This window comes from Pipistrellus kuhlii, unplaced genomic scaffold (assembly GCF_014108245.1).
Source record: "Pipistrellus kuhlii isolate mPipKuh1 unplaced genomic scaffold, mPipKuh1.p scaffold_m20_p_20, whole genome shotgun sequence".
Classification (NCBI taxonomy): domain Eukaryota; kingdom Metazoa; phylum Chordata; class Mammalia; order Chiroptera; family Vespertilionidae; genus Pipistrellus; species Pipistrellus kuhlii.
In genome coordinates, this window is record NW_023425516.1 from 1,495,720 (window position 1) to 1,519,847 (window position 24,128).

Sequence of the window (24,128 nt, forward strand, 5' to 3'; positions counted from 1 at the left end):
GGTGTCTTTCCACAGCCAGTCAGGAGTCAGCGCCGTGCCAGGCAGCTGGACCCGGGCCGAGTGCTGGGGCGAGCACTCAGCCGGGGTGTGGTCCGGGGGCGGTGGGTGTTTGGTGGCTAGGATGTCACGGTGAGCCAGGCGAGCCCTCCGTGGAGGGAACCAGGCTCATGGGAAGGGGCTCGAGAACAGCGATCCCGTGGTCCCTGGCCTGCTCACTCCCCGGAACCTGGCAGGGCTGGACCCTCCCCTTGTCTGTACTCAAAGCCTCGCCTACTGATTTCAATGATTGGCCCTGGTGCATTGTGGGTCCCCAATGGCAAAGACTGGGCAAGTGGGAGGCCCCTCGGGGCTGGTGGAGGCAGAAAGGGACCTTTTCTCCGCCACCTTCCAACCCCATAGCCTGTGCTCACGGGGACACTTTCGGAGCGCCTCTACCTGACCACGGCCAACATCCACAGGGGACTCCCATCCTCACCGGCACACAGAGATGCAGGTGCCGTGCAGTGTTTCCCCGGGGCTGGCCCTGCTGCCTGGAAACACCCACCTCTCCGCCCGTTTAAAGGGCCCGCTCAGTTCTGTGACTGCATGATGCGTCGGGCACACCGTGGTCAGTGGGCGGGGGGCGGTTTAACTCCACAGCCCGGGCACACAGTGATGTAACATCCCTGGCAGGTGCCGGGCACACATTTCTCCCTGTTTGACCTGTTCGGATTGGAGTGTTCACTGGGGTGGGGACGAGAGGGCATTCATCCCTGCTTCTTCCCCTGAAATCTATGTGGCTCTGTCTGTTTCCAGGGACAGGACATTTTTAATAAACTCATTAGGATGTCTGGCTAGTTTCATGGCTCAAAACCTCAGACTCTACCTTTCCCAGAGCTTGCCATTCACCTGGTACAAGGAAGAGACACAACTGAAAGGAGCCAGAGACGTGTGTGTGTGTGTGTGTGTGTGTGTGTGTGTGTAACAGCTATGAGGACGCACAGGAGACCAAGTCTCGACTCTGTGACAGGCAGACAAAGAGGCCTCTGTCCCTGGCCTCTGCCCTCCTGTCTCCGGGGCTCCTTCTGAGCGGGCACCCCCTCCAGCACGGAAGATGCAAACACTGGCCCGTACCACACTGACACCAGGAACAGCTCCCCGGCCGCGCCCTGTCGCCTCCTTTGCATAACCGGCCTCTCCATCCACTGCGCCTTCTCCTCCAGGCCTGCCCCTGCCCCTGCCCCTTCCTTCCCGGCTTGGTTACAAACGGTGCTCAAGATCCTTGCTAGGAGTCGCCTAGAGCTGCTGCCCAGTGACAGTGTCTTCAGGAACCAGGGGCCCCATTTAAGACGGGGCGCTCCTCAGACCAAGTCTGTCCTCTTTGGTCCACTCTGACCCCTCTCCCGCCTCGGCCTCGCCCTTGCTTTCCTGTCTGCACAAAGGCCCACCTCTGGGTCTCGGCAGGGACCTTCAGCCCGTAAGATCTGCTTGGCCACCAGGTGCGACGGCACCGTCTTCCCATGGCTCTCCGGGAAACCAAGCCGGGCATTTGAGGGCTGGTAGTTTATCCCAGAGGGCGTGGCCGTAGGGACGTTGGGCGGGGTGTGTGTGTGTGTGTGTGTGTGTGTGTGTGTGGAGAGGAGGACCTGGTAGAAGATGCATCAAACCAGCTGCCACAGTGGGTGCTGGAGGGCAGGAGCCAGGACAGAGCAGACACCAGGGTCCGGCTCAGCCTGGGCGGGGCCGTGGCACTGACTCCCCACTCCCGCCCCTCCCACTGGAGGTGAAGCCTGCACCTGAGCTCTCAGTTCTCTCATGGCCAGGCCAGCGGGCCTCTGACAGACAGAGGCACTGCCTGGCAGCTGGGGGGTGACCGTGAGCCCTGGGTGAGGAGGGTGAAGGGACGGACAGTCGGCTGCCTTGTTTTAGACACACCCCCTGGTGTGTGCAGCCACCAACGCGAACTAATCGGTGTCACCTAACAACCCCGTTTTGGTGGGTGTTGAAGAAATAAAGTCTTCAATGCAGGGTCCACATTCCTGCAGTGTCCGTGTGACAGTCACGGCGGCGGCAGCGGCGGCTTGAGCTCTCCGGCCCGAGCCCCACAACGCCCCCCGCAAGGACCCCGGGCTTGTGTCGCAGCTGCCTGGCCCCCGAGGCCCCAGAGTCTGTGACCCTCTGTTCTGAGTGTTTTACCCCGATCACTCTTAAAGCAACAGACACGTGTGTCCTGCGTGGCCCGTCTCGCCCTTCCAGAGCTATAACGGATTGCCCCTGCTCCCCCATCTCGACCTTTCACCCCTCCTGGCCTTTGCCAATGAGAGCAGCTAGGAGACCAGAGCCACGAAGCCTTATCGATTGGAGGGATTGCCAACCTCAGATTTTGTTTTTAAGGGACAAGCTCCTGGCCCTGGGGAGGAAGCAAGCAAGCAGCCGCTCCCGCCGCCTCCTCGGCTCCTCCCGCCGAAGCTCCCGTCCTCCCTCGCTCACCAGCCCGCCGCCTCGCCTTCCCTCACACACTCCGCGGCGTTAGCACTCGAGTTTTGCTAATAAGTAATTAAGTCCCCTCACCACGATCCCCGCTCCCGGTGGTTCACTGGGAGTCTCGCTCAGCCCTCCAGGGAAGCCGGCACTGTTATTTATTGTTTTTGTCTCAAATCATTATTTAATCAAGAACGGGGGGAAAAAAGACAACCTCTCACTTACACTTTAAAATTTAATTTCAGCTGAATTCTGAGATCAAGAGGCAGCACAGCCTAATAGGTTACAAAAATACAATCAAGAAGAGAATTCCAATTAAGCCGAACAAGTCCATTTGCTGAGCTGCGCGGGGCCCCGCGGAGAGAGATGGCTATAAATTTCTCTTCCTTCCCTGCCGTACGGGGGCTGGGGAGTCTCAACCCGAACCGAGAGCTGCTGGCGGAGCTTTAGCTGGAGGGGCTGGTTGTTTCTTTTTAAAAAACCCTTTTGTGGCGCAGACATTAAGTTTGTTTTGCTGGCTCTTGTTGTCTTCCTTTGCAAACTAATTAGGAAGACAGCAAAAGGATGGATTCGTTGGCATGTTGGGAGTTCATCTGAGAGGAGCAGGGGAAGGAGGAGGAGAGGGAGGCCTGCAGGGGGCCGTGGGGAGGTGACACAGGCTGGAGCCATGTGAGGGCTGTGCACCGCATGTGTCCTGGGGCCCAGGCGTGGCCTGGCCTCCTCCTGTCTCTCCCTCCAGATGAGCAGGGGCGGCCCCAGCTCCTAATTTCGCTGAAGGCCCTCCAGCTGGCCCCAGCCACCAGTTCCAGAACTCTCAGCCCGGATCTAGTTGGATGGATGTCACCAGCCCCAACCTAAGCGAGAGGACTCTGCAGGGGAAGGAGCTGTATTCATTTAAAGGCGCATCCTTTCTCCTGAGGCCATGCCCTCTGACCTTTTCGGGGGGGGGGGGGAATGCCACTTTCATGATAGAAAATCCTGATTTCTTTCTCTCCTGACTCTGGACAAAAGTAAAAGCTGACAATGTCATGGAACTTTCCATTGAAAACACACACAGCCCCCGGGCCTCACAGCCCCCCAACCGCAGGCTGTCCTTCTGCATGCCGGTCCCTCTCCTCTGAACCGCAGGGCATGCTGGGCGTGGAGCCCTCCCGTCCCGGGGAGAGCCCGGGGCTTTTGCAGAATCTGCAGGTGCTGGGCCAGGGCTGCCCACGTGCTGCCCCGTGGCCTCAGTTTCCCTGTTTACAAAATAGGAAGCGAATTGCCATCCCACCCTTCTCTGAGGGTTGTTCTGCGGGTCACCAGAGAGCCTGGCTGCGATTAAACCTTACAACGTGAGAGAGACCCCAAAAAACATCACGCCGGGTCTATGGTTTAGTCTCCTAAAGCCACTCTGACAACAAACAATAACCCGAGCGACACTGCACTGAGGGTGTGGCCCCAGCGCTGGGCAGTTTCCACACGGAACTGCAGCTGCCTGAGGCAGGAACCTTGCCTGCTCACCCGGTACCTGGCACACAGTAGGTGCTTCACGTGTGTCTTCAAATGAAGGAAGCGTTTATCTCATTCCATCTGCAAGTCCACCCGATTAGCCGAGGTACAGACGAGGACACTGAGGCCCAGTGCAGAGAAATGACATGAGGGGGCCGAGCAGCCACACAGATGCTCTCTGAGGTCGGGCGTTCTGGGTGTGGATCAAACTTGTCCACCGAGGAGCTGCCTCTTCCTAAATCCTTCTAGGCTGTGGTTCCTTCGTTGTAGAGGGGGTATCCGTGGAAGCCCTTGAAGGGCTCCTCAGATAAATGAACCAGATGATACCTGTGCAGAGTTCAGCCTCGCACCTGGCACATAGTAGGTGCTCAGTAAGCATTAGTTATCGCTGTTACCCTGGGTCTCACAGGAAGACAAGGTCAAGAACTTCCAAGTATCCAGACCTGCTTCAAAGTCTTCATCACTGCCCTCTTTTGCCTCTTCTTGTGGACACACGTCACGAGACCCATTTTTATGGACCCCAAGTTCTGCTTTTCTTCCTTGTTTTTTGTTGTGGCATCTGTGCAGATTTCTATTGGCAATGAGTTTGTGGCAACCGTTAGCCCAGGCCAGATTCGGGAGGAGGAGAAACAGAGCCTGCCCTTCTCTGAGGTCTGGCTTCTGTCTCCATCAGCCCCGTCCAGACCCTCCTGGTGACATGGCGATATGCTTCCTATTTTGTCAACGGGGAGTTGCCAAACCTTGTGGCCACCAACCTGCCATTCATTCCGTGCTCTGGCTCTCAGAGTGAGCTTCTGCGGCACAAGCCATGATTCAAACCAGCTCCCCTTCCTCCCATTGGGCTACCTGCCTAAGTCATTTCACCTCTCTCAGCCTCAGCTTTCCCATCTGAAAAATAGTGCTAATAATAGTATCTATCTCAAAAAACTATTCCGTGGGTCAAGTGAAAAAAAAGCTGTGTAAAATATGTGACAGGGCCTGGCACATAGCGGTATTTCCCCCTCCCTCTGTCATCATCCATCTCATTTTGGTGAACTCCTACTCATCCTTCAAAGCCCAGCTCAAATGTTCCTTTATAAAGCCCTCTCAGACACCAAGACAATAGTGTCTGGTCCTTCTTCTGTGGTCCTACTACCCATTGTATCTGCTTCCATCATCATTAGAGGTGATATTACAAATATTCAACAAATTGGTTTGGTATGGATACTCCTTCCAAAGGTCTCTGGCCTTGGCACTGAAGGGCTGTCCAGTATAACTCTTTAGTTGCTGGACTGTAAGAGGTCCAGAAAGTATGAGAGGAGAAAGGAGATGCTTTGTTGAATGGGGTGGGGGAGAGGGCGGGGGTGGCAGTGGGGGGTGGAGATGGTGATGACAGGGTCTATTTATCAACTGGCATGCAAGTATTTGAATATTTTAACAATTGAGGAGGTGCTCACCGGCTCTGTCTCAGCCCTAATTACTTATCACACTGTGTTGCAGCATTCTGTTGACTACTAGACTGTGAGCTCTGGGGTTCAAGGGGAGTCTTTTATTCATGTCTCTGTCTCTCCGAGGCCTGGATGAGGTGGCTGAGTGGAGATAAGGAACATGAGTGAGGCTGTGTCGTTTCCTTGGGACCCTCCTTTGGGTTTGAGCTCAGGCCCAGCAAGAGGGCTTCAGGTTATCTTTAGCTCACCAAGTAGGATTTCAAGGAGACAGGACCCCAGATTTGCATATTCATATATGCAAATATGCCCCTTGATGTGATACACCGCCCTTGATTTTTCAAAAAGCTGTGCATATGAAATGCCAGCAGTGGAGTGGGGCAGGAACCAGGAACCGTGGCCCAGAAGACCCTTCCTGCTCGGGCCCCTGTCCTCTCTAGACTAAGGTGACCAGACGTCCCGCTTTTGGTGGAACAGTCCCGATTTTTAACCATTTGTCCCGCGTCCCGCGGCGTTTTAAAAAAGTCCCGATTTCAAAAAGTCAGTCACCTTACTCTAGACCCCCACCTCCTGTCCTGGAACTGTCTCCATCCTCGACCCCAACCTTCACTTCCTGCTTCCTCCGGCTCACTCCCGCTCACCTCTGGTTTCCCAGTTAGTTCGCCTTCTCTGCCCTGACGTGACCCCCCAGTCCTGTTCCCACCTGCTACCTTCCAGCCCGCCTCGCGCCCCTGCACTCACTGCTGTGGAGGGACTTACACAGTTTTCACCGACTGCCGCCGCCTATGAAGGCGCGGACCGCTCCTCACCCGCTGGATCCCCGGACCCGGGTCAGAGCGGGCCCTTCATGGATGCTCAGCGGGTAACTGGCCGATCGGAACGGATGACTGGATGGTGATCAATGACAGTGGCGTTGCTGTTCTCTAACAGAGAGCTCAGGGAACACGTGGGGCCAGGTCCCCCCTGGCACCTCCTCTCCCTTCTGCCTTTGCAGGAGAGCAGAGGAGAGTGGGTCTTGTGTGGAGGGCACTCAGAGGGCCAGAACTGGGGGGCACCCGATGTGCCCACAAGTCAGGCAAGCACCAGTGGGGTGGGCCCAGCCCTGTGGGCTGCAGCCGCCCTCTAGGCCGGAAGGAAACTGAAGGCAGAGGGAGCAGGGCCTGGCTTTAAGTCTCGATTCACCCGCTGCGCAGCCTGGGCCAGAACCACACGAATCCGTGTCACAATGACCACGGCTGCCGCCATTCCTGCTTCCAGGGCTCCATCATGAGCATCCGTCACAGCAGCATGTGCCCGCGCCTGCGGCAGCCGGAGGCGCTCCCTTACACGGACTCCCTGGGCCTCACAGCATACCCGTGAGGGGGCCGGCCACCTTGCCATCTGGGTTTTGCAGATTTAGAGGAAACAGGCACAGCGAGCTCACGGAACCTGCTGAGGTCCCTGTGGGGAGGGGCGGGGCCAGCCCCGGGAGGCTGTTGTCATGACACCAACTAACACATGCGGGCTCTGCCCTGTGCCCCGCACGGGAGCGGAGGGTCACCACATGGCTCTGCTCTTGTCCTGACAACGAGGCTTCGGAGGAAGAGCCTTATCGCCATGTTTCTAGCAGCTGAGGGGACCTGTGGCTCCAAAGGCTTCGGCAGCGATGCCCGGCGTGGAGCCACAGTCATGGCCGCGCGCTCACAGCTCTGACGGCCGTGGCTGCGGAGTTCTGTTCTTGGAATCGGGGCCAGCTCGCCAGCTCCCTGCCTTCTATACGGACGAGCTCTCAGTTCTTCTGAGAAGGGCTGGGCCCACGGGGACATTATGGTTTCAAGAGCCAGCAGCCTTCTCATCCTCCACTGGCTGTGGGAGGACCACGTCCCCCGACTTCCTTGCAGACTTGCGCTGTCAGGACCCCCCCTTTCTCTCCCCCGCACCAGGCTGGTGACACAGCCGGTGGCTCCCAGGGACCTTTGTTCATGAGGGTCACGGGGCCACCGAATGGCTGGCCACAAATGCCATGACCAGGGAGACGGGGGTTTCACTGACGTAGAAGCATTCCTCTGTCCCTGTTGCTTGGATTTCAAACTCATTTCCACCAGCAATCCCTCTGGGAGAGCATGTCCCCGTTTTGCAGTGAGGAAGCTGAGGCTGGGAGGGACAGGAGGAACCGTCGAGCCAAGCCTGGGACCGGACTCCGAACCTCCGCACACAGGGCTCAGCGAGCATCGGGAGGCGGCATGCAGGTGCCGCACCAGCACCCGGGCTCGCCTGGGAGGAGCTGGGAGCGTGGGTTCCAGCAGGGGGGGGAGGGATTGAGCAACGCGGAACCTGGGTGACCCAGGGCGCCTTGGCAGGTACCGGAGGGTCCAGAACGTACGGCGGAGCCAACCAGTGTGTCAGTGAGACCCAGCGAGGTCTGTCATCGCCTTCTCTTCCCCCACCTCCCGGCAAGCACCTCTTCCCCGTCTCCCGCCACGTCCTTGCTAAGGGAGCAGCCGTCTGAAACCGCCCGTCTGCTCCTGGCCAGGCAGCTGGGCCCCTCCACCGGGCAGTCGCTCAGGCAGGCTCCCTCAGGCCTGAGTCCCCGTCTGTCTGTCTGGCTGTCTGTCCCTTTAGCACCTACAACAGGCCGTCATAGCCTCTATGTGGCTGTATGTCCCCAACCACCCCTCTGTGAGCGTGTTACCGGCGAGAAAGCCGCGCTTCCATGAGGCTGTGACCTCCCGGAGCGGCACGGCCGGCAGTGGCAATGCTGGGACCGGCCTCCTCCCCCCAACCCCTTCCCGGGGCAGGGCGGTCGGTCTGGAGTCACAGCCCAGCGTCACTGCTGACGGGGCGTGCGGCCTGGGTCCGCTTGCTTTTGCTCTGCTCTGTGGTGTGGACCCAGACCTCGACCTCTCGGAGCCTTTTTTTTGTGTGTGTCCCATCTGTGGGAGGGACTGGGAGAGCAGTATGCCCACCCCCCCACCCCCCACCCCAACCTCAGTGGACCGTGAGGGATGCAGGGCTGTGCAGGCAGGGCTGTGTTTACCCAGTGAGACCACGTCCCGGTGGCAGTCACTGGGGGGCTGGTCCCATTCAATCCTGGTCCCTCTAAGACCCCCGTCCCTTCCTCCCCCAGGTGGCTCCCACAGTGCCTCACACACACGCTCCTGAAGATGTCACTCTGGACACTGTCAAACACGTATGTTTCAGCCTCCCCTGGGTGTTTCCATTTGTCTGACCACCCACCCAGCCCTCAGTCCCCCCAGCCGGGTGCTGCCAGAGGCTGGTGAACGAGCACTGGGATGGACCTGCCATGAGGCCCGAAACTGGGGGGCTGTCTGCCCGAAACTGAATCAACGTGTGATGTGCACGGCCCTGCGCTTGTGCCTGCCCTCCACCCCCCCCCCCCCGTCCCCCCACCCCTGCCCCGGTGCCGTAGCCGTGGCTGGCCCAGGAGCCGAGCGGAATACTTACTACACCCCTGGCGGGCAGCAGGCTGAGCATCGGGAGGGGCTGGCCGGGCGGGAGGCTGGACGGGGCCTGGGGGCTGGCCTTGCCGAGGGTCTTGGAGCAGCGGTGGGAGTGCCTGTGGTGGGACTTCTGGCCTTCCTCGGGGGACCGGCCGCGGCGCCTGGGGGCGGGAGAGAGGCCTGAGCGTCTGCCCAGGGGAGCTGGCAGAGGAGGCTGAGGTCCCATGGGACCTGAGGACTGGGGTGTTTGTATGAACTCCACGCGCATCCATCCAAACACCCGCCCGCCCGTCCGTCCGTCCGTCCGTCCGTTCATCCTCTCACCATCTCACCTGTGCATTTAACAGTTGCCCGTTTACGCACCTGACACCGTTCTAGGGGCTGGGACGCAGCTATGAAGACAGAAAGGCCCCTTCCCTGACTCAGGTTAGGGCCCTTCGCACCTCTGAGAGCTGTCTGTGCGTCTGCGCCTGTGTGTGACTGTGTGACTGTGTGACTGTGTGTGATGTGTGTCTGGGCCTGTCCGTATGTATTTTCCTGTGTTTGTCTGTAAATATAACCGCGGATTTCTGTGCGTCTCTGTGTATGTGACTCCGCCATCTGTGAAACAGGATCTTGCTGACTGTCACCGAAACTCTGGGGGAAAATATAGCTGACAAGTGACAAAGATGCCTCCCGCAAGCCTGCCGGGCCGGGGTCTGCCACCCTGCCCGCCGTGCCGGCCAGGGCGCCCCTGACTCTCAGGAAGGGCACTCTGTGGCTCCTCACGCTTGCTCCTCGCTCACATCGCCCAGGGCCATGGTCGGCAAACTGTGGCTCGAGAGCCACATGCGGCTCTTTGGCCCCTTGAGTGTGGCTCTTCCACAAAATACCACTGCCTGGGCGGGTCTATTTTGAAGAAGTGGCGTTAGAAGAAGTTTAAAAAATTTGGCTCTAAAGACATTTCAGCCGAAACCGGTTTGGCTCAGTGGATAGAGCATTGGCCTGCGGACTGAAAGGTCCCAGGTTCGATTCCCATCAAGGGCATGTACCTTGGTTGCAGGCACATCCTCAGTGGGGGGTGTGCAAGAGGCAGTTGATTGATGATTCTCTCTCATCGATGTTTCTCTCTATCCCTCTCTCTTCCTCTCTTGAAAAATCAATAAAATATATTTTAAAAAATTAAAAAAATATAATGTTAAAAAAAATAAAGAAATTTCAATCGTTGTACTATTAATGTTTGGCTCTGTGGGCTAATGAGTTTGCCGACCCCTGGCCCAGGGAAATGGGAAATCCTCCCTTCCCGCCCCGCCCTCATCGGACGAAATCTGTGCAGGGCGGGCCCGGGCACTGATGTTTGTAAAAAACTCCCAAGGTGATGGCGAAGCGCAGCCACGGCGCAGAAGGCCTGGCTGGCCCGTGGCCTCCGGGATGGCTGAGAGAGAAACGTGCGTGGAAGGTAGCTCAGTGCCAGGCAGCGTGGGCTGGAAGGAGCATGTCCCCTCCTCCCGGCCCTGGAGCTTCTCAGCAGACGGGGGCAGCGGACAAGGACGTGAGATCTAACACCGCCCGGTGACGTGCACACGCAGCCACGTGGGAGAAGCATTTAAGGAAAACCAAGCGGCCGCCGCTTCCAGAAGCTGGCCTGCTGCTCCCGCTGCACCTCCCATCATGGGCCCCTCCGCCCACAAAGCCCCTCCTTCTGCTCCCCTCAGGCCGCCCAGCCAGCGTGTCAGCAAGGCAGGGCCCAGGGGAGGAGAAACCCCACTTGGAAGGGCCTCAGAACGAGGCACTTGGTGCTGAGTGACCTTTTAGAGGTTGCTTAACATCTCTGTGCTTAGAGCAACCCTTAGCGGGAGTGCAAAGTCCAGAGCCAGAGGTTCCATTCAATCCTCGTCTGTCACTCAGCAGCTAAGTGAGGAGCGAGTGCCTAACCTCTCTGTACCTCGGTTTCCTCATCTCTAGAATGGGGCCCCTGCAGCTGAGAGCGGGAGAGCCTGTGCACCCCAGTGCGGCCACAGGGGCCTAGGAGGCATGTGTGCTGGTTAGTGGTGATGACAGTGCGGGGGGGGGGGGGGGGGGGGGGGGGAGGGAGAAGGGAGAGGATGTGAAGGGGGAGGGGAGAACCCCTCTCCTAGGACAGCGGAGTGGGAGGCGAAGCTGATGTAACAGAAACTGAGTTCTGGGCAGCGGCCGGGGGAGAGGCCCTTTGGGGCGAGGGGCTACCTGCTCTCGCAGCTGGAGGACCGGGACTCCGAGCTCTGGGACCGCGAGGGCCGGTGGTGGTGGCGGAGGCGGTGAGACTTTCGGGGCCGGCTTCGCGATCTTGGGGTGAGGGACAAAGAAAGAGTCAGAGAGAGAGAGAGGGAGAGAGAGAGAGGGGTGGGGGGGGGGAGAGGGAGGGAGAGAGAGATTGAGTGACTGATCTGATCGGACTGGGATGCAGTCTGATCAGACTCGACTCGTGTAACTAACCCTGTGCCGATGTCCCTGCCAAAGGTAAGCCTCCCCCCCCCCCCTCCCCCATCACCCTTGCTCCCCACGGGGCACCTGGGGCCTCTCACAGCCGAACTGCACAGAGTGAGCAGGAGGGGGTCTTCGGGAGGAGCCGCCTGAGGACCCGCCTCCCGCTGAGAGCAGGCTGCCCACCCACCGCACCCGGACAGGAGTCGTCCCTCCTGCTCCCCCCCCCCCCCCCCCCCCGCCCCAATGCCGGAGGCTCAGCAGCCGCCCCGTGCGCCAGGCGGGCACCAGGGCCCGCTACGGGAGGAGCCTTTGCCCACAACAAGGGCTTGGTGCTGGGACTTTTAATTTTTCAAGCGAATACAGAATTACAGGTTTCTAATGCAAAATATTCTCTTGGTAAATGGTGGCTCGTTGTTGAAAAGGACACTGTCTGGGGCAAACACACCTCCTGCGGAGTGCGGGAGGCCTCTGGCTGCCACTCTGTGGCCTCAGCCCTGGAAATGGCGTCTAGAATCTTCCCCTGGAGCCACAAGCCCACTTTCAGAGTGAGTCACACGTCACCGGCCACAAGAAGCACGGCCGCCATGACCACTGTCCCCGCAGCGGTGTCCTGACAGCGGCTCCGGCTCCTTCTCACCGACAACAAGGACGGGAACAGCGCTGCCGCTGCGGGTGCTGGGGTGTGGGCCGAGCGGGGAGGACAGGGGGGCAGAGAGGACTGGGGGGGAGAGGAGCTTGATAATCTCAGCCCAGGACTGAGGACCTTGCAATGTGGTAACCAGGCCACTGCCCTCGCATCCAGTCTGAGCTCTGACCGGGAACCCCAGCGCCTCCAGGAGCCACCCCGTTAGTTCCACAGCCTCCCCGCCTGATGGCGCCCGGCCTGGCGGCTCCAGCAGCTCCGGAAACGTTTGTGTCCTGGCTCCCACGTGTCCCGTTCCCCACGGCCTCCTGATAGCGACAAGGGGGCAGCAGCCCACACTGACACGCACTGCGGGCCAGGCTGTGTCCCAGGCATTCCCTGAATGGACTCGGCTGTTCCTCACAGCACCTACAGCGAGGCTTTCCTGTTATTCCCAGTTCCCAGGTGAGGACACCAGGCACAGAAAGTCTGTGCACTCGCCTAACCTGCATCTCACCCCAACCCTGACACCCCCTCTGCAGGAAGCCCCTCACTGCCCTGCCCCCTTCCCAGCCCCTCAGATCCTTCCGCCCCCGGCCCGGCCGCTGTGCACCCTGCACCGGAGCTTCTCGAGGCCACAGGAAGCTGGCTGTGCTCTGCCCGGGGCCAGCGCAGGGCTGCCCGATGCCGGGCCTCACTAAGGGATGTGAACAGAGGGGCTGTCTCCCCGGGGCCACGTGTTTAAAAGCAGCCCGGAGGTGGGACTTGGCAGGAGTGACCCTCCTCTGGAGACTTCTGGGGCTCACTCGGCTCTTGGCCCGGGGAGGGCGGCCACTTGCTGCCGAGGCGGGCAGGCCTGGGCTCAGCGAGGACCCCGCCCTGCCCTTAGGGACGGGGCTCAGCCCGTGGCTCTGGGTGTCTGCACTGCAGCCCAGTGGGCAACTGGGGCTGAGGGCGCAGAGAACGGCGCTGTCTGTACGTGGCCTGACAGCACATGCAGTGCCCACGACCAGTAACTGCCTCTTGACTTCGGCAGCCTGGTGACCAGGAAGCCCCCGGAGCTGACTCCAAGCGCTACTGCTTCCTTCTGGCGCTTTCTCCTGTGCCCAGGGGCGGCTGGAGTGCCCTCCTTTGCACTGACCTTGGGAGCCGCAGAGCCGAACCCCCTCCCTCTGCGCCCTCCTTTCATCCGGCCGCCTTTGATCCTCAGTTAGAGGCCTCTCGGCGGGAGGTGAAATGGTAGCTGATTGGAAAACACACGCACTAGCATTTGCAGGGACAGAGGAGGTGGGTGTCACCAAATGTGCTTTTAATTTGCCTGGGAAGTGAACTCAGCAGGAAGCGCGACTGATTTGAATTTCTACGAACCATGCACCCTCTGTGTCCCAAGACGGGCAAAGGCTCACTGATACCTCGGTGCCCCCAGCTCATGTGCACCTCCTGCATGTGCATGCATGTGCTCATGCCTCTTACCCCTTGTGCGCACACAGCACACATGTGCACACACAGCACACATGTGCACAGGTAAAGACCCTGCAACCCACCTCCAGTGCCTAATCACACAGATATGAGCAGTGCACACTCAGGGTGCACAATTCACATACAATGGCAGACAGCGCACCTATGTGCACACAGTCATGCTCATAGAAGCATGGACGCATGTAATGCATTAGGATGAACACAAATACATACCATGCACACACACACACACACACGCACACACATACGAGATACCCACATTGCATACATTTATACACACAGCTCACCCAAATGTTTGCATGACGGGACAATCTATAGACATTTACAAACAGTGTGTGCGCTATACGTACACACACTGGATACACATAAATACAGAGTACATGCACAGGAGCACCAGTTCACACACACGGGGTGTGCCAGGCACATGGAAGCACACCCTGCACTTTCACGCACACACACACCTGCAGACCCCTGTGTGCCCTGACACACTCCCAAGCCCACGGGGCGCGTCCACACTCAGCTCTGTCCTCCGGCTCCCGCCTCACCCTCGCCTGCCCCTCCCTGTTCCCGGCCACTGGGCAGCCCCCAGGTGGGGAGGACCGTCCAGAGGTCGCTACTCACTGTTTTTTGTGCCTCTTCTCTTCCCTTCTCTTGCTTTTTGGGCTGGAAGAGCTAAAGGAGAAATGAATGGCCAGTTAACGGAAAGATGCAGAATTCCAGGCAAAGGCAAACATGAGCTAAGTGGTAAAATGCAGAACACCCAGGACCAGAGAGCCAGGGACGGCTCTGAGACCCTAGACCCGAGCGGTGGGCGCGGACTCTCACCAGCAGGCCGGCCAGAGACCCCGCCACACAGGCGGGAGGTGGGGGTGGGGCTTTGGTAGGGACCGCTAATAAAAGCAATGACACCACCGCCATCTCCGAGGGTTTATTACAGAGCGGACATTCTGCTGAACACTCTGTCAGCCATCTCACCTACCCTCCCACGCTAGGGGCAGAGGGTGAGCTGAATAAGGACGCATTTTACAGATGTGGACACTGAGCCTCAGAGGAGCCACGGGCACACGGGGGGAGGGGCATGGCCGCCCGGGGGCCCCCCTGAAAGACCCAAGTTCAAGTTCCGGCCCCACAGCAGGTGCTGTGCGACATCGGGCAAGTGGCCCCTCTCTCGGACACCCCTCCTCGGCTGTGACAGTGAGCCGGGCCCGGGGGGCTGGGCTGGTGAATGGACGCTGGAGACCACGGCCACTTGTCCCTGAATGGACGGGAGGCCCTGCACCTGCCAGCCGCTCTCCATGTGGCTGGTTACTGAGGCGCACGTGCTGTGTGGCTCTGCACCTGACTGTGTGTGTGGACATGCCTGTCCGGGCGCCCGAGTCTCAGTGTCTTTGTCTGCGGGGGACACACCGCACAGGCCGTGATGACTCGGGGGGAGGGGGTGTTGGGGGGTGGCTGATGTTTCTCTCCACGCCCCACCCCAGGCCTGTCAGTGCTCAGATGAGGCTCTGGCAAGTGGGGGAAGCTCCAGAGAGGGGCCCTGCCGGCGCTGGTACGGGGCACCCGCTTGTCTGATGGAAACTGAAAGCTGACTTTCAGGGAGGCAGGCCAGGCCACTACTTGGGAGGAAACGACCAGGAAGAGGAAGAGGAAGAGGAAGAGGCTGAGCCCATGAGCACGGGGACACAGAGCCCAGAAGGCAGAGGCTGAGCGAGCAGCCAGGGGACACGGTTCTTACCTGTGCCTTCTCTTCTTGGAGAACGACCTGGTGGAGGGGAAAGGGAAGGGGGGCAGGAAGGAGAGAAAGGAGGAAGGAAGACAAAGGGAGGGGGAAGGGGGAGGGGGAGGAGGAAGAGGAGAGGAAGAGAATAAAGAGAGGTGAGGCTGAGGGCTTTTCTCTGGGGAGCATGTGTCAGTGTGCTTGCGATTATGTGACACGGGGTCGGGCTGCCTAGCAAAGCCTCCTCCTCTCTCAGGCTCCGAAGGCTATGAGGACCCCACGGAGGCGCTGTCTGCATTCTGAATTCCCAGGTCAAACCTAGCAGCGCTCGGTCCTCCCCCAAATTGTCAGTGAGCCCGTGTGCGAGGAGGGTGGGCGAGTCTGGAGAGGGTGACTAAGGGAGTCCTCTGCCCCCTCCCCACCCCCAGCCTCACTGCCATCTGTCCCTCCCCATCTGTGGACGCATCACTGGCATCACCATCATCATCTCTGTCGCCTGCATGGGACAACCAGGTTCCACACGTGGGACTCACTGTGGGCAGGCCCCGTGCCCAGCATCTCACCCTCTCAGCCTCTTTCCCCCAAACCCTGGGAGACACTACTGACAACCGTTTTTACAAAGACACTGTAGCACAGAGACGTCAGTTCAGTTGCCCAAGGTCACACAGCTTTCACCCCGCTCATTCCCAGAGTGCCCTCCAGCGGCCTCGTCTCCTTGCAGCGTGTTCCGATGCCCGGCTGTGAGGGTGCCTCCCCGCTGCCCCCCAAGTCCCAAGGCCAGACCCGCTCCCATGACGATTACCCAGCTCCCCAGCTAAACGGGAACAACCTGAGGGAAGGGGCTGGGCCTCGGTGGCTGCTCTGTTCCCGGGGGCCCAGAATCCTCATTCATGCCACATGAAGGCATTCGATAACAGATGTAGAAAGTTGAATTTTTTTTAAAAAAATTTGAAGTCTTTTTAATGGCGCAGAGAGAAAATCTCAATGCATCCTCTGCTCCCAGCTCCTGTCTCCAGTCAGCCAGCCATCGTTCCGCAGACACGCTGCGGGCGAGGCGAGCTGGGCCAGCCGGGCGGGTGCTGCTCAGAGGGAAGAGGCTGGGGGTCAGCACCAGCGTGCCCCCATCTCCCCGTGACACCGCGCCGGCCTGGCCCATAAAGACAGCCTGGTCCTCTGTGAGCCCCCGGCCACTCTCCTGCCCGCCCGGGACCCACACCTGTGAGTGCGCGCCTGCGTGCGGACTGGGACCCGGTGGGACGTGTGTCCAGTTCAGATGCGCCCGATCTGCCCCAGGGGGACAATCCCAGAGCCTGTTAGCAGGATTCCGCCGTGGGACACGGGACCGACCGCGAGGCCTTGCCCGGGGGATTCTGACGGAGAGTCCGGCTCCCTGTGGCTGGGCCCGCGGTGGGGAGAGGCAGCAGCGGGGCCGCCGTGGCTCCCACGGGGGGAGCGGGGACCGCGTGTCCCGCTTGGGTTCCATCTGCGCCCCCCCCCCCCCCCCTCCCCGCCCCGTTCTAGACCCTCGCGGAGGCCTGGCTGTCCTGGGACACCCCTGCCGGACCGCCCGGTCCCCTCTGCCCGAGGGCTTTAGTGGGCCAGAGGCTCGCGCCAGGGTCTCAGGTTGTGCAAGAGACAAAGACAAACAACAAGAGCAATTCCTAGAGAAACACTCCACGCAACTGAAATGCTCCCGGAGGAATGCCCTTGGGTGCCACCACTCTCCCCGCGCCCCCTCGTCCCCCCGTCCCTCCTGTCCCCCCACCGCCCCCACCTTCACCACCACCCCCACCCCCACACCTCCCTGCTGGCAGGGGAGGGAGGGCCGCCCCTGCTGGTGGAGGAGGGAGTGGAGGAGGGAGGGGAGGAGGAGGGCCACCCCTGCTGGTGGAGGAGGGAGCGGAGGAGGGAGGGGAGGAGGGAGGGGAGGAGGAGGGCTGCCCCTGCTGGTGGAGGAGGGAGTGGAGGAGGGAGGGGAGGAGGAGGGCCACCCCTGCTGGTGGAGGAGGGAGTGGAGGGAGGGGAGGAGGGAGGGGAGGAGGAGGGCTGCCCCTGCTGGTGGAGGAGGGAGTGGAGGAGGGAGGGGAGGAGGGAGGGGAGGAGGAGGGACGCCCCTGCTGGCGGAATAGGGAGGAGGGGGGCCGTACCTGCGCCGCTTGTGCTTCTTGGAACTCTTCTTCTTCTTCTTCTTGGCAGGTGACGGGCTGTAGGACGGGGACCTGCGGGAGAGGGAGACCCCGTCAGAGGGGGGCTCTGAAAGGCCGGGGATGATTTTAAAAAGACCCTTTCCAGCCCCGGCGCTGGCCTCAGCTCTCTCAGTGACACACACACCGAAGTATTTGTTTGAAACGTCAGGCTGAGGGTCAGGTGACCCGAGTTCCAATCCGGACCTTACTACCGACTCAGGAGGTCACCGTGGGCTGGTCGCTGCTCTCTCTGATTCCCCCCTGACAAAGCACAAGGCTGGAAAAGGTTCGGAGTTTCACACTCAACAGAGGCAGCAGCCGGGGTCAGGCAGTAGGGAGTGGTGGGGACTGTGGCCAAGCAGAGAGCACCGGGCTGAAGGAGGCTTCTGAGCCAGCAGAGGGTCCGTGTGGGGCTGCAGCCCAGGCTGCCGAAAGGCCCCTTTCCATAGAAGTCACCAGGAAACATCTTTGCATGTGACAGATCCTGGCTTTTAAACGTTGGCCACCAATTAAAAAGACAAAACCAAAACCAAACCAGACACCCCCCCACAAAAGCCGCTTGGCAGGGCCAGCAAACATGCCTGCCTGGGGAGGGCAGTCCTGTCCTCGGAGTCACAGTGCCTGTCCCCACACACGAGCCTCGTGGGCTTTGCTGGTTGAGAATGACTCAGGGGAGCCTGATGCCCGTGCTTTCCTTCTCTGAAGTGTTCTTATGTGCCCCCCGAGCTGAGATCCAGAGGCAAAAGCCATTTGTCCCAGTTCCTCTGCTCACCGCACAATATCTGGAAGTCAGGTCTCATCCACATTCCCCTCTGGGCCCTCTTAGGAGGAGGCTAAAGGAGTGTCCTGGGACCTGTCACTCAGACTCTCCTCTCTGCTGCCCCCTGCAGGCTTCTTCGAATACTGCCTCCCAGGTTTGGTGGGTTTTTCAACTCCCCCTTCTAAGGTCTCTGCCCACCACTGTGGGTCTAATGAGCGGCAGCTTAGAAGAATGTCTGGGAATCTTTTTAAATACAGAAGAATTAAAAGAACTTGTACATAGAAAAAAAAATCATAGGACACAACAGAATCCATAGCTGGCACCAATATAACATCCGTTATCCTGGGCTTTAACCCTGCTGGTGGGCGTGGCAGAGCCCAATGAGGAGCCCGGAGCCATGTCCCTGAGGGTTTTGCCGCCCCTCTTGGTGCCTTTCTTTTCTCATCTCTAAAATGGGGACAGTGTGCTTGCTGGGTAGACTGTGATTAAGGGTAGATGAGGTTATGGAGGACACAGTACTTAGCCAGCCCTCCACACAGAGAGAGTTCTAAAAAACCCCAAAAACAAAAAAACCCAAATCAATATTCACGGTCATGACGATGATGCTTCGGTTAACTGGTCATTATGTGTCAGACACTGACAGCGCCTTCCGCATCTGGGTTTCCAACTAATTCACACAAAAATCCCAAGAGGTGGGAATTACCCTCATTTTATAGAAGTGGAAACAGAGAGGTGAAGTGACTTCTTCAAGGTTGCACAGCTGATTGAGAGGTAGAGGGAGGAACTCAACCCCAGGGGTCACTGGCTCTGCAGCCCCTTTGGCCCCCGTTTTATCCCGTCCCCCCGTCTTCCAGGCGCCCCCTTCCCTGGGCCTCACCTCCTTCTCCTCTTCCGGGTGGACTTCTTCTTCTTCTTCTTCCCCCGGGAGGACGGCGGTGGCGTCCGGTCTTTGTCGCGGGAGGCGCTGCAGGGGGCACAGAGTCTGGCCTTAGAGGACTCAGGGGTCCCGCGTCCCCTCAGGGCTGTGGCTGCCCAGGGAAGAAGGACCCAGCTCCTTGGAGGGTGAAGGCCCGGTGTGGGCCCCTAATTACCGCCTCGAGGCTGTGCCTCACATAAGGAGTTAATGCCGACCTAATGACACAGACGCCGTACGTTACCCAAACACCAACCGACTATTTAAAACAAAATTATAGAGGCTAACTGCTCCTTAATTGATTTACTATCAAACTTGCAAATGGTCCACCTTGGTAAATAAATCGCCTTTTAAATAATTAATCGGCAGTCCGGCCCCTTCCCTCCCCAATCCGTCTGGTGGGTATAGTGCCTGCTGGAATGCAATAGGAGGTGTCTGTGTTAACTGGCAGCTGATTATAGAAAGTATATTTGCTGAGGCCTAATGTAATGAGATACATATCTTATATCGCCCCGCAGAACCTCAAAACTCTCCGCTTTTCAGGAATAATTATTTCCCATTCAATTAAATTCAAATGCTCTGGCTGCAGCTAAATGGAGTCGAGCTATCGCCTATTCTAATCGGGGCAGGCTCCAGGGATATTTTTAAAATACTAACCCGTGGCAAAAGGAGGTGGTTGGGGATGAAAAACCACTTGGAAATCGAAACACGCCAAGCCAGTTGGACCACAGTGGGAAAATGACATAGTAATAAGAATATTATTGTCTTTATTAGCCATAACGTAGCTACCATTTATTCTCTTATGACATACACGCCGAGCGTTTTCCATGCCTGGGTGCTCGCCGACGCGGTGAGAGGGGCTGATTCTTACTGCCTGCGCTGCAGGCCGGAAGCGTGGCCCCTGCCCTGAGGGCTCTCCCACAGAACCCGCCGTCCCCTCTGGGTCCCGTTTCTGCGGCCATGCTTTTGGAAAGTACCCAGCTCTCTCGAGACCAGCATAAAACGCTGCCATATTGAATTCTACTCCGAGAACCTGATCATTTTGGTGAGTGGGGGGAAAAAATGATCAAGTGGTTACAACATACGCTAAGGTCTCCGCATTGCGAGGACAGAGATCATAGACCTGGAGCCAGGATATTCGCAAGAGAGTCAGTTTCCGTGGGTTAAACCTACATAACAAGGGGATTGCGACTCAGCTGCTTAAATGCACTTCCCTGTGAGAAAACTCGGAGGGCACTACGCATTTCCGGAAGCAGACGGGCTGCCGGTAACTGGGGTAGGCCACTTCCAAATCTTCCCTTCAAGGAGTGCCGACAGAGGAAGAGCCTAATGAATAGTGGGTGAGTGGCCAAATGAGGGGTGAGTGGATGAAATAATGTAGCCACATGTTAAATCGTCTGTTTTCATATAAACACTCCCTAACGTAACAGTGGCCGGAAATTTGAGAGAAAAAAGAATCCAAAGTATTTAAGGAGGGATACTTAAGGGGCGAAACAGAAAGATCTTTGTTTCAGTCAATCACTCTCACTTCTCTCTGGAACCCGAGAGTCCCAGGGGAGCAAGGTTGGGGACCGCTGTCCTAGACGCAGATGGGGTAACACCCAGAAAGCCCTTGCCTCTGGGGAGAGCTGAGGCTTGCTGATCCCGATGTCAGGGTGGAGAGAGGAGCTTGCAAAGCCCGAGGGGAGGAGTGGCCAGAGAGACAGACTCATTTCTGCCTCCTCGACTTGCACATTCTCTCTGGCCTGGAGGAGGGGGCAGCACCTCACCTGAGTGCTCTCGCAGGACTGCGCTCCCGGCTGGTGCCCGAGGCCTCCGTGGCCAGATGCTGGCTCAGCTTTCCAGAGGGTCCATCCTGACCCGGAGCCATGGGGCCGTTCTGGGGTTCTGTCCTACAGGCACAGAAATTAGGAAGCAAACATGTTAGACTGTGACAGAGACTCGCAATGCTTGTCAAACCTTCTCAGATGCCCTAGCATAGCCCAGCTTTCCTGGCAGTTAGTTTGGGGCCACGAGGTTATCTTTGACCAATAACCTCTGGGTGGGAATGCCATGTCCTGTCCAGTTTGACACAGTAAGGTCTTACTGTGTTCCTCCGTCACAGCCACTCTGATGGAGTGGAGATGCCTCACCACGTCAGACTTTGCATGACAGAAATCAGCCTAGGCTAGGTGAAGCCACTGAGGCTGAGTTGTTTGTTACTGCAGCACAGCAAACCCTATCCTGACTAAATCACAGCGAGAGGCTGGAAACCAGCATTTCACTTCCTTCCTCAAGACACAATTTGAGGCCAAAGCATGATGTCACTAGTTCCAACTCCCCTTAGCCATTTCAATTCCATTTCTCCCCTCTGCCTTATATGCATATGGAACAGAGATGCCTGAATTTAAATACAAATTTCCCCATATAGTGGCTGTAGGACCAGTGGCTAGTTCCTCGACTGATTTCTAAGTTATGAAATAGGGAGTAATATCAGCCGTATGTTGTTGACTTGTGGTGAAGATAAAGTAAGTGAACAGGAAGACCTAAAAAGTATCTGCTTCCTTCCCTTTCCTTCCCTGAGAACCAACCCTCCCACCTGGTGCCGGAGCAGGTCCGAGGCCACCCATTGGAAGGCCTGAAGTTCTCTCTTCTGCCTCTAAGATGAGCTCCAAACAACACAGCCAGTTCCCTGAGCTCCCCCTCCTTCTCTGAGTCCCGGGGAGGGAAAAGAAGTTGCCTAGTTACTCAGTCTTTGAAGAGTCTATCACTCAAATCTGCTGGCTCCTAAGCAGGAGGAGTCAGCAATCCAGAGTCACAGGTGGATCTGGCGCCCACCAGCAGTGCCTGCCCTGCCCGCCCTGCCCGCAGACTCCAGGGCCTGCATCGATCAGCAGCGTCGGCAGTTCTCATGCCCCCCTCTGCTGCAGCCAGTGCATCAAGATTGGTTTTACGACTCGGGATGAATGCATCTGATAAGCCCCCTGCTCATCGGGGCTGCCAGGAGAGCAGGCCAAGCGCAGTCAATATTGAAGGAAGGACAGCAAAGGCATCCATCTCTGCCAGCTGCTTACGGTGCATCTTTAGAAGCAGAGCGGGGAGATGCTGCAGCCCCGGAGGAATGAACATTCAGGTTAGGGCTCCCCAGCCCTCCTCACTGCCGGCTGCTTGAGTTCCTTCCATCCTGCTCAGCTTGTGACCCCTGCACCTCCCAGCCTCTCCTCTGAGGGTCCCGCTTCCATGCCTTTGCCCAGGCCAGTCTGTCCATGTGGAATCTGTCCTGGCTCTTCTCAGACAACTCAAGGTTTGCCATTTCTGCCCAGCCCCCAGCAAGGCGTGCCTCCCCTAACACTTGTCTGGCCGGGGCTGACTGCACGTATGAAGGCCCATGCCCCAAGGGTCGGCAATGTGCCCAGGTCAGCTCTTAGTGCAGGGCTGCAGTGAACACAACAGACGTCCCCATGACCAAGGAGTCTACATTCCAGGTGGGGGAGCAGGCAATAAACACACAAGTGAGTAATAATCAGGCTTATTGGGTGGTAATAAATTACGGAAAAATAAATCAGAGAAATGGGTCTAGGGAGTGGGAGGGGTGACTGCTATTTTGTGCAGAGTAACTGGGGAAGACCTTTCTGAGGAAGGAACGGGGTGGAGACTTGAAGGGCTAGGGACCAACCTTGCAGCTGTGATGGTTTGGCCCTGTGTTCACAGACTCTTTGGCACTCCAGCCACCAGAAGATGGAGCCTAATTTCCTTCCCCTGAGTATGGGATGGGCCGGGTGACTCACTTTTAATAAATACAATAAATTATGGAAAACAGAATAAGTCAGCAGGAGGGACAACATGTGACTTCCAAGTCTAGGTAAAAAGGCAGCTTCGGCCACACTCTTGAACTGACCACGTCCAGGGAAGCTGGCCGCATGGAGAGGCCCAAGGTGAAGGAGAGCCACGGCCTCCTGCCGACAGCCAGCACCACCCGGCCCCGGGAGTGGCCACCATGGACGCGGACCCAGTCCCAGTCCAGCCTTCAGGTAAGACTGCAGCCCTGGTTGGCATCTGACCACAATCACAGGAGGGAGGGTTGCCAGTTGCCCAGCCAAATTTCTGACTCAGAGAAACCGAGACATCACTGTTTATTGTTTTAAGCCACAAAGATTTGGGGTAATTTGTTGCCCAGTAACATATGACTTCTGCACAGGCCTCTGCAGGAAGCAGGACATGTGCTCCCGGCAGAAGGAACAGCAAGTTCAAAGAGCCTGGGAATACACAAGGGCCAGCAAGCAGGGGCCGGAGTGGTCAGAGAGGAGATCAGATACCAGTCTCTGTCGGTCCTGGGGAGAACTCTGAGTCTTCCGGGATCGGCGTGAGGATCCTCTTAAACAGAAGAGGGGTACGGTCTGGTTTGCGTTTTAGAAGGATCCCTCCAATGGCTGGAGACACAGATGGAACAGAGGGAAGGACAGCGAGGAGGAGCCTGCAGCAATAGTCCAGGCTCAGCACAGCGGGCAGCAGTGGAAGTGATGGGATGTGGTCAGATTGTGAAGGTAGAACTAGCGTCCTTTGCTGCTGGCTAAATTGGGGTGCAAGAGACTAAGAGTAGGGAGGGAGGGGTCGAGGAGGACGCCAAGGTTTAATGCCTGAGCCGCTGGCCAGACGGAGTCACCGCCGCTGAAGTGGACATGGCGATGTGGGGGGTAGATACCCCGGGCGGTCTGACCCCTTCCCCAGGACGTGCTAATCCATTTGGTACCCTCACTGCAACTCTTCACCATGGGCGAGGACCATTTCACCGTCTTCTCTCACACTAAACTATGAGCTCCCTCAGAGTAGGGTCATGTGTTCCTGCCCCAAGCCTGCTGCTTAGCAAACACTCAGCAACGTAAGTTCGAGGAATAAATTAAAGAGCTCATGCATGGCTGCAGAGAACATTTGCTTCGAAAAGCTAGCAAGGGCTTTGGAGATACTTTGAGCGAATCCCCGTGTGCTATAGTTAGTGGAAGTAAGCTAGCCCGTGCCTCAGTCTGCTCAACAGGCCCCATCCCTGCCTGCTCTGCTCCACCTGCTCTGTCTCTTAGAAAAGCGATCCATGAGCTGGATGGCCCAGCAGATCATGAGGTGGACACACAGGAGGACGGCGTTTCCGACTCTGGGGCACTATAGGAAGATAAGACACAAATCCAGACCAGAGCGGCCCTGTCGCAGGCAGACTCGA

At 58.0% G+C, this 24,128-nt stretch overlaps 1 protein-coding gene across 1 annotated transcript in view; it reads right to left on the bottom strand.

Moving 5' to 3' along the window:
• SRRM4 (serine/arginine repetitive matrix 4) overlaps window positions 1-24,128 on the bottom strand; it is a 115,969-nt gene that overhangs the window by 13,242 nt on the left and 78,599 nt on the right. Inside the window, exons 2-8 of the mRNA XM_036449412.2 lie at window positions 20,707-20,829; window positions 18,902-18,988; window positions 17,226-17,297; window positions 15,097-15,123; window positions 13,983-14,033; window positions 11,021-11,119; window positions 8,820-8,976 (exon numbers count right to left, since the gene is read on the bottom strand). Coding sequence (XP_036305305.1) covers window positions 8,820-8,976; window positions 11,021-11,119; window positions 13,983-14,033; window positions 15,097-15,123; window positions 17,226-17,297; window positions 18,902-18,988; window positions 20,707-20,829 — 616 coding nt within the window. The remainder of the gene's footprint in view (window positions 1-8,819; window positions 8,977-11,020; window positions 11,120-13,982; window positions 14,034-15,096; window positions 15,124-17,225; window positions 17,298-18,901; window positions 18,989-20,706; window positions 20,830-24,128) is intronic.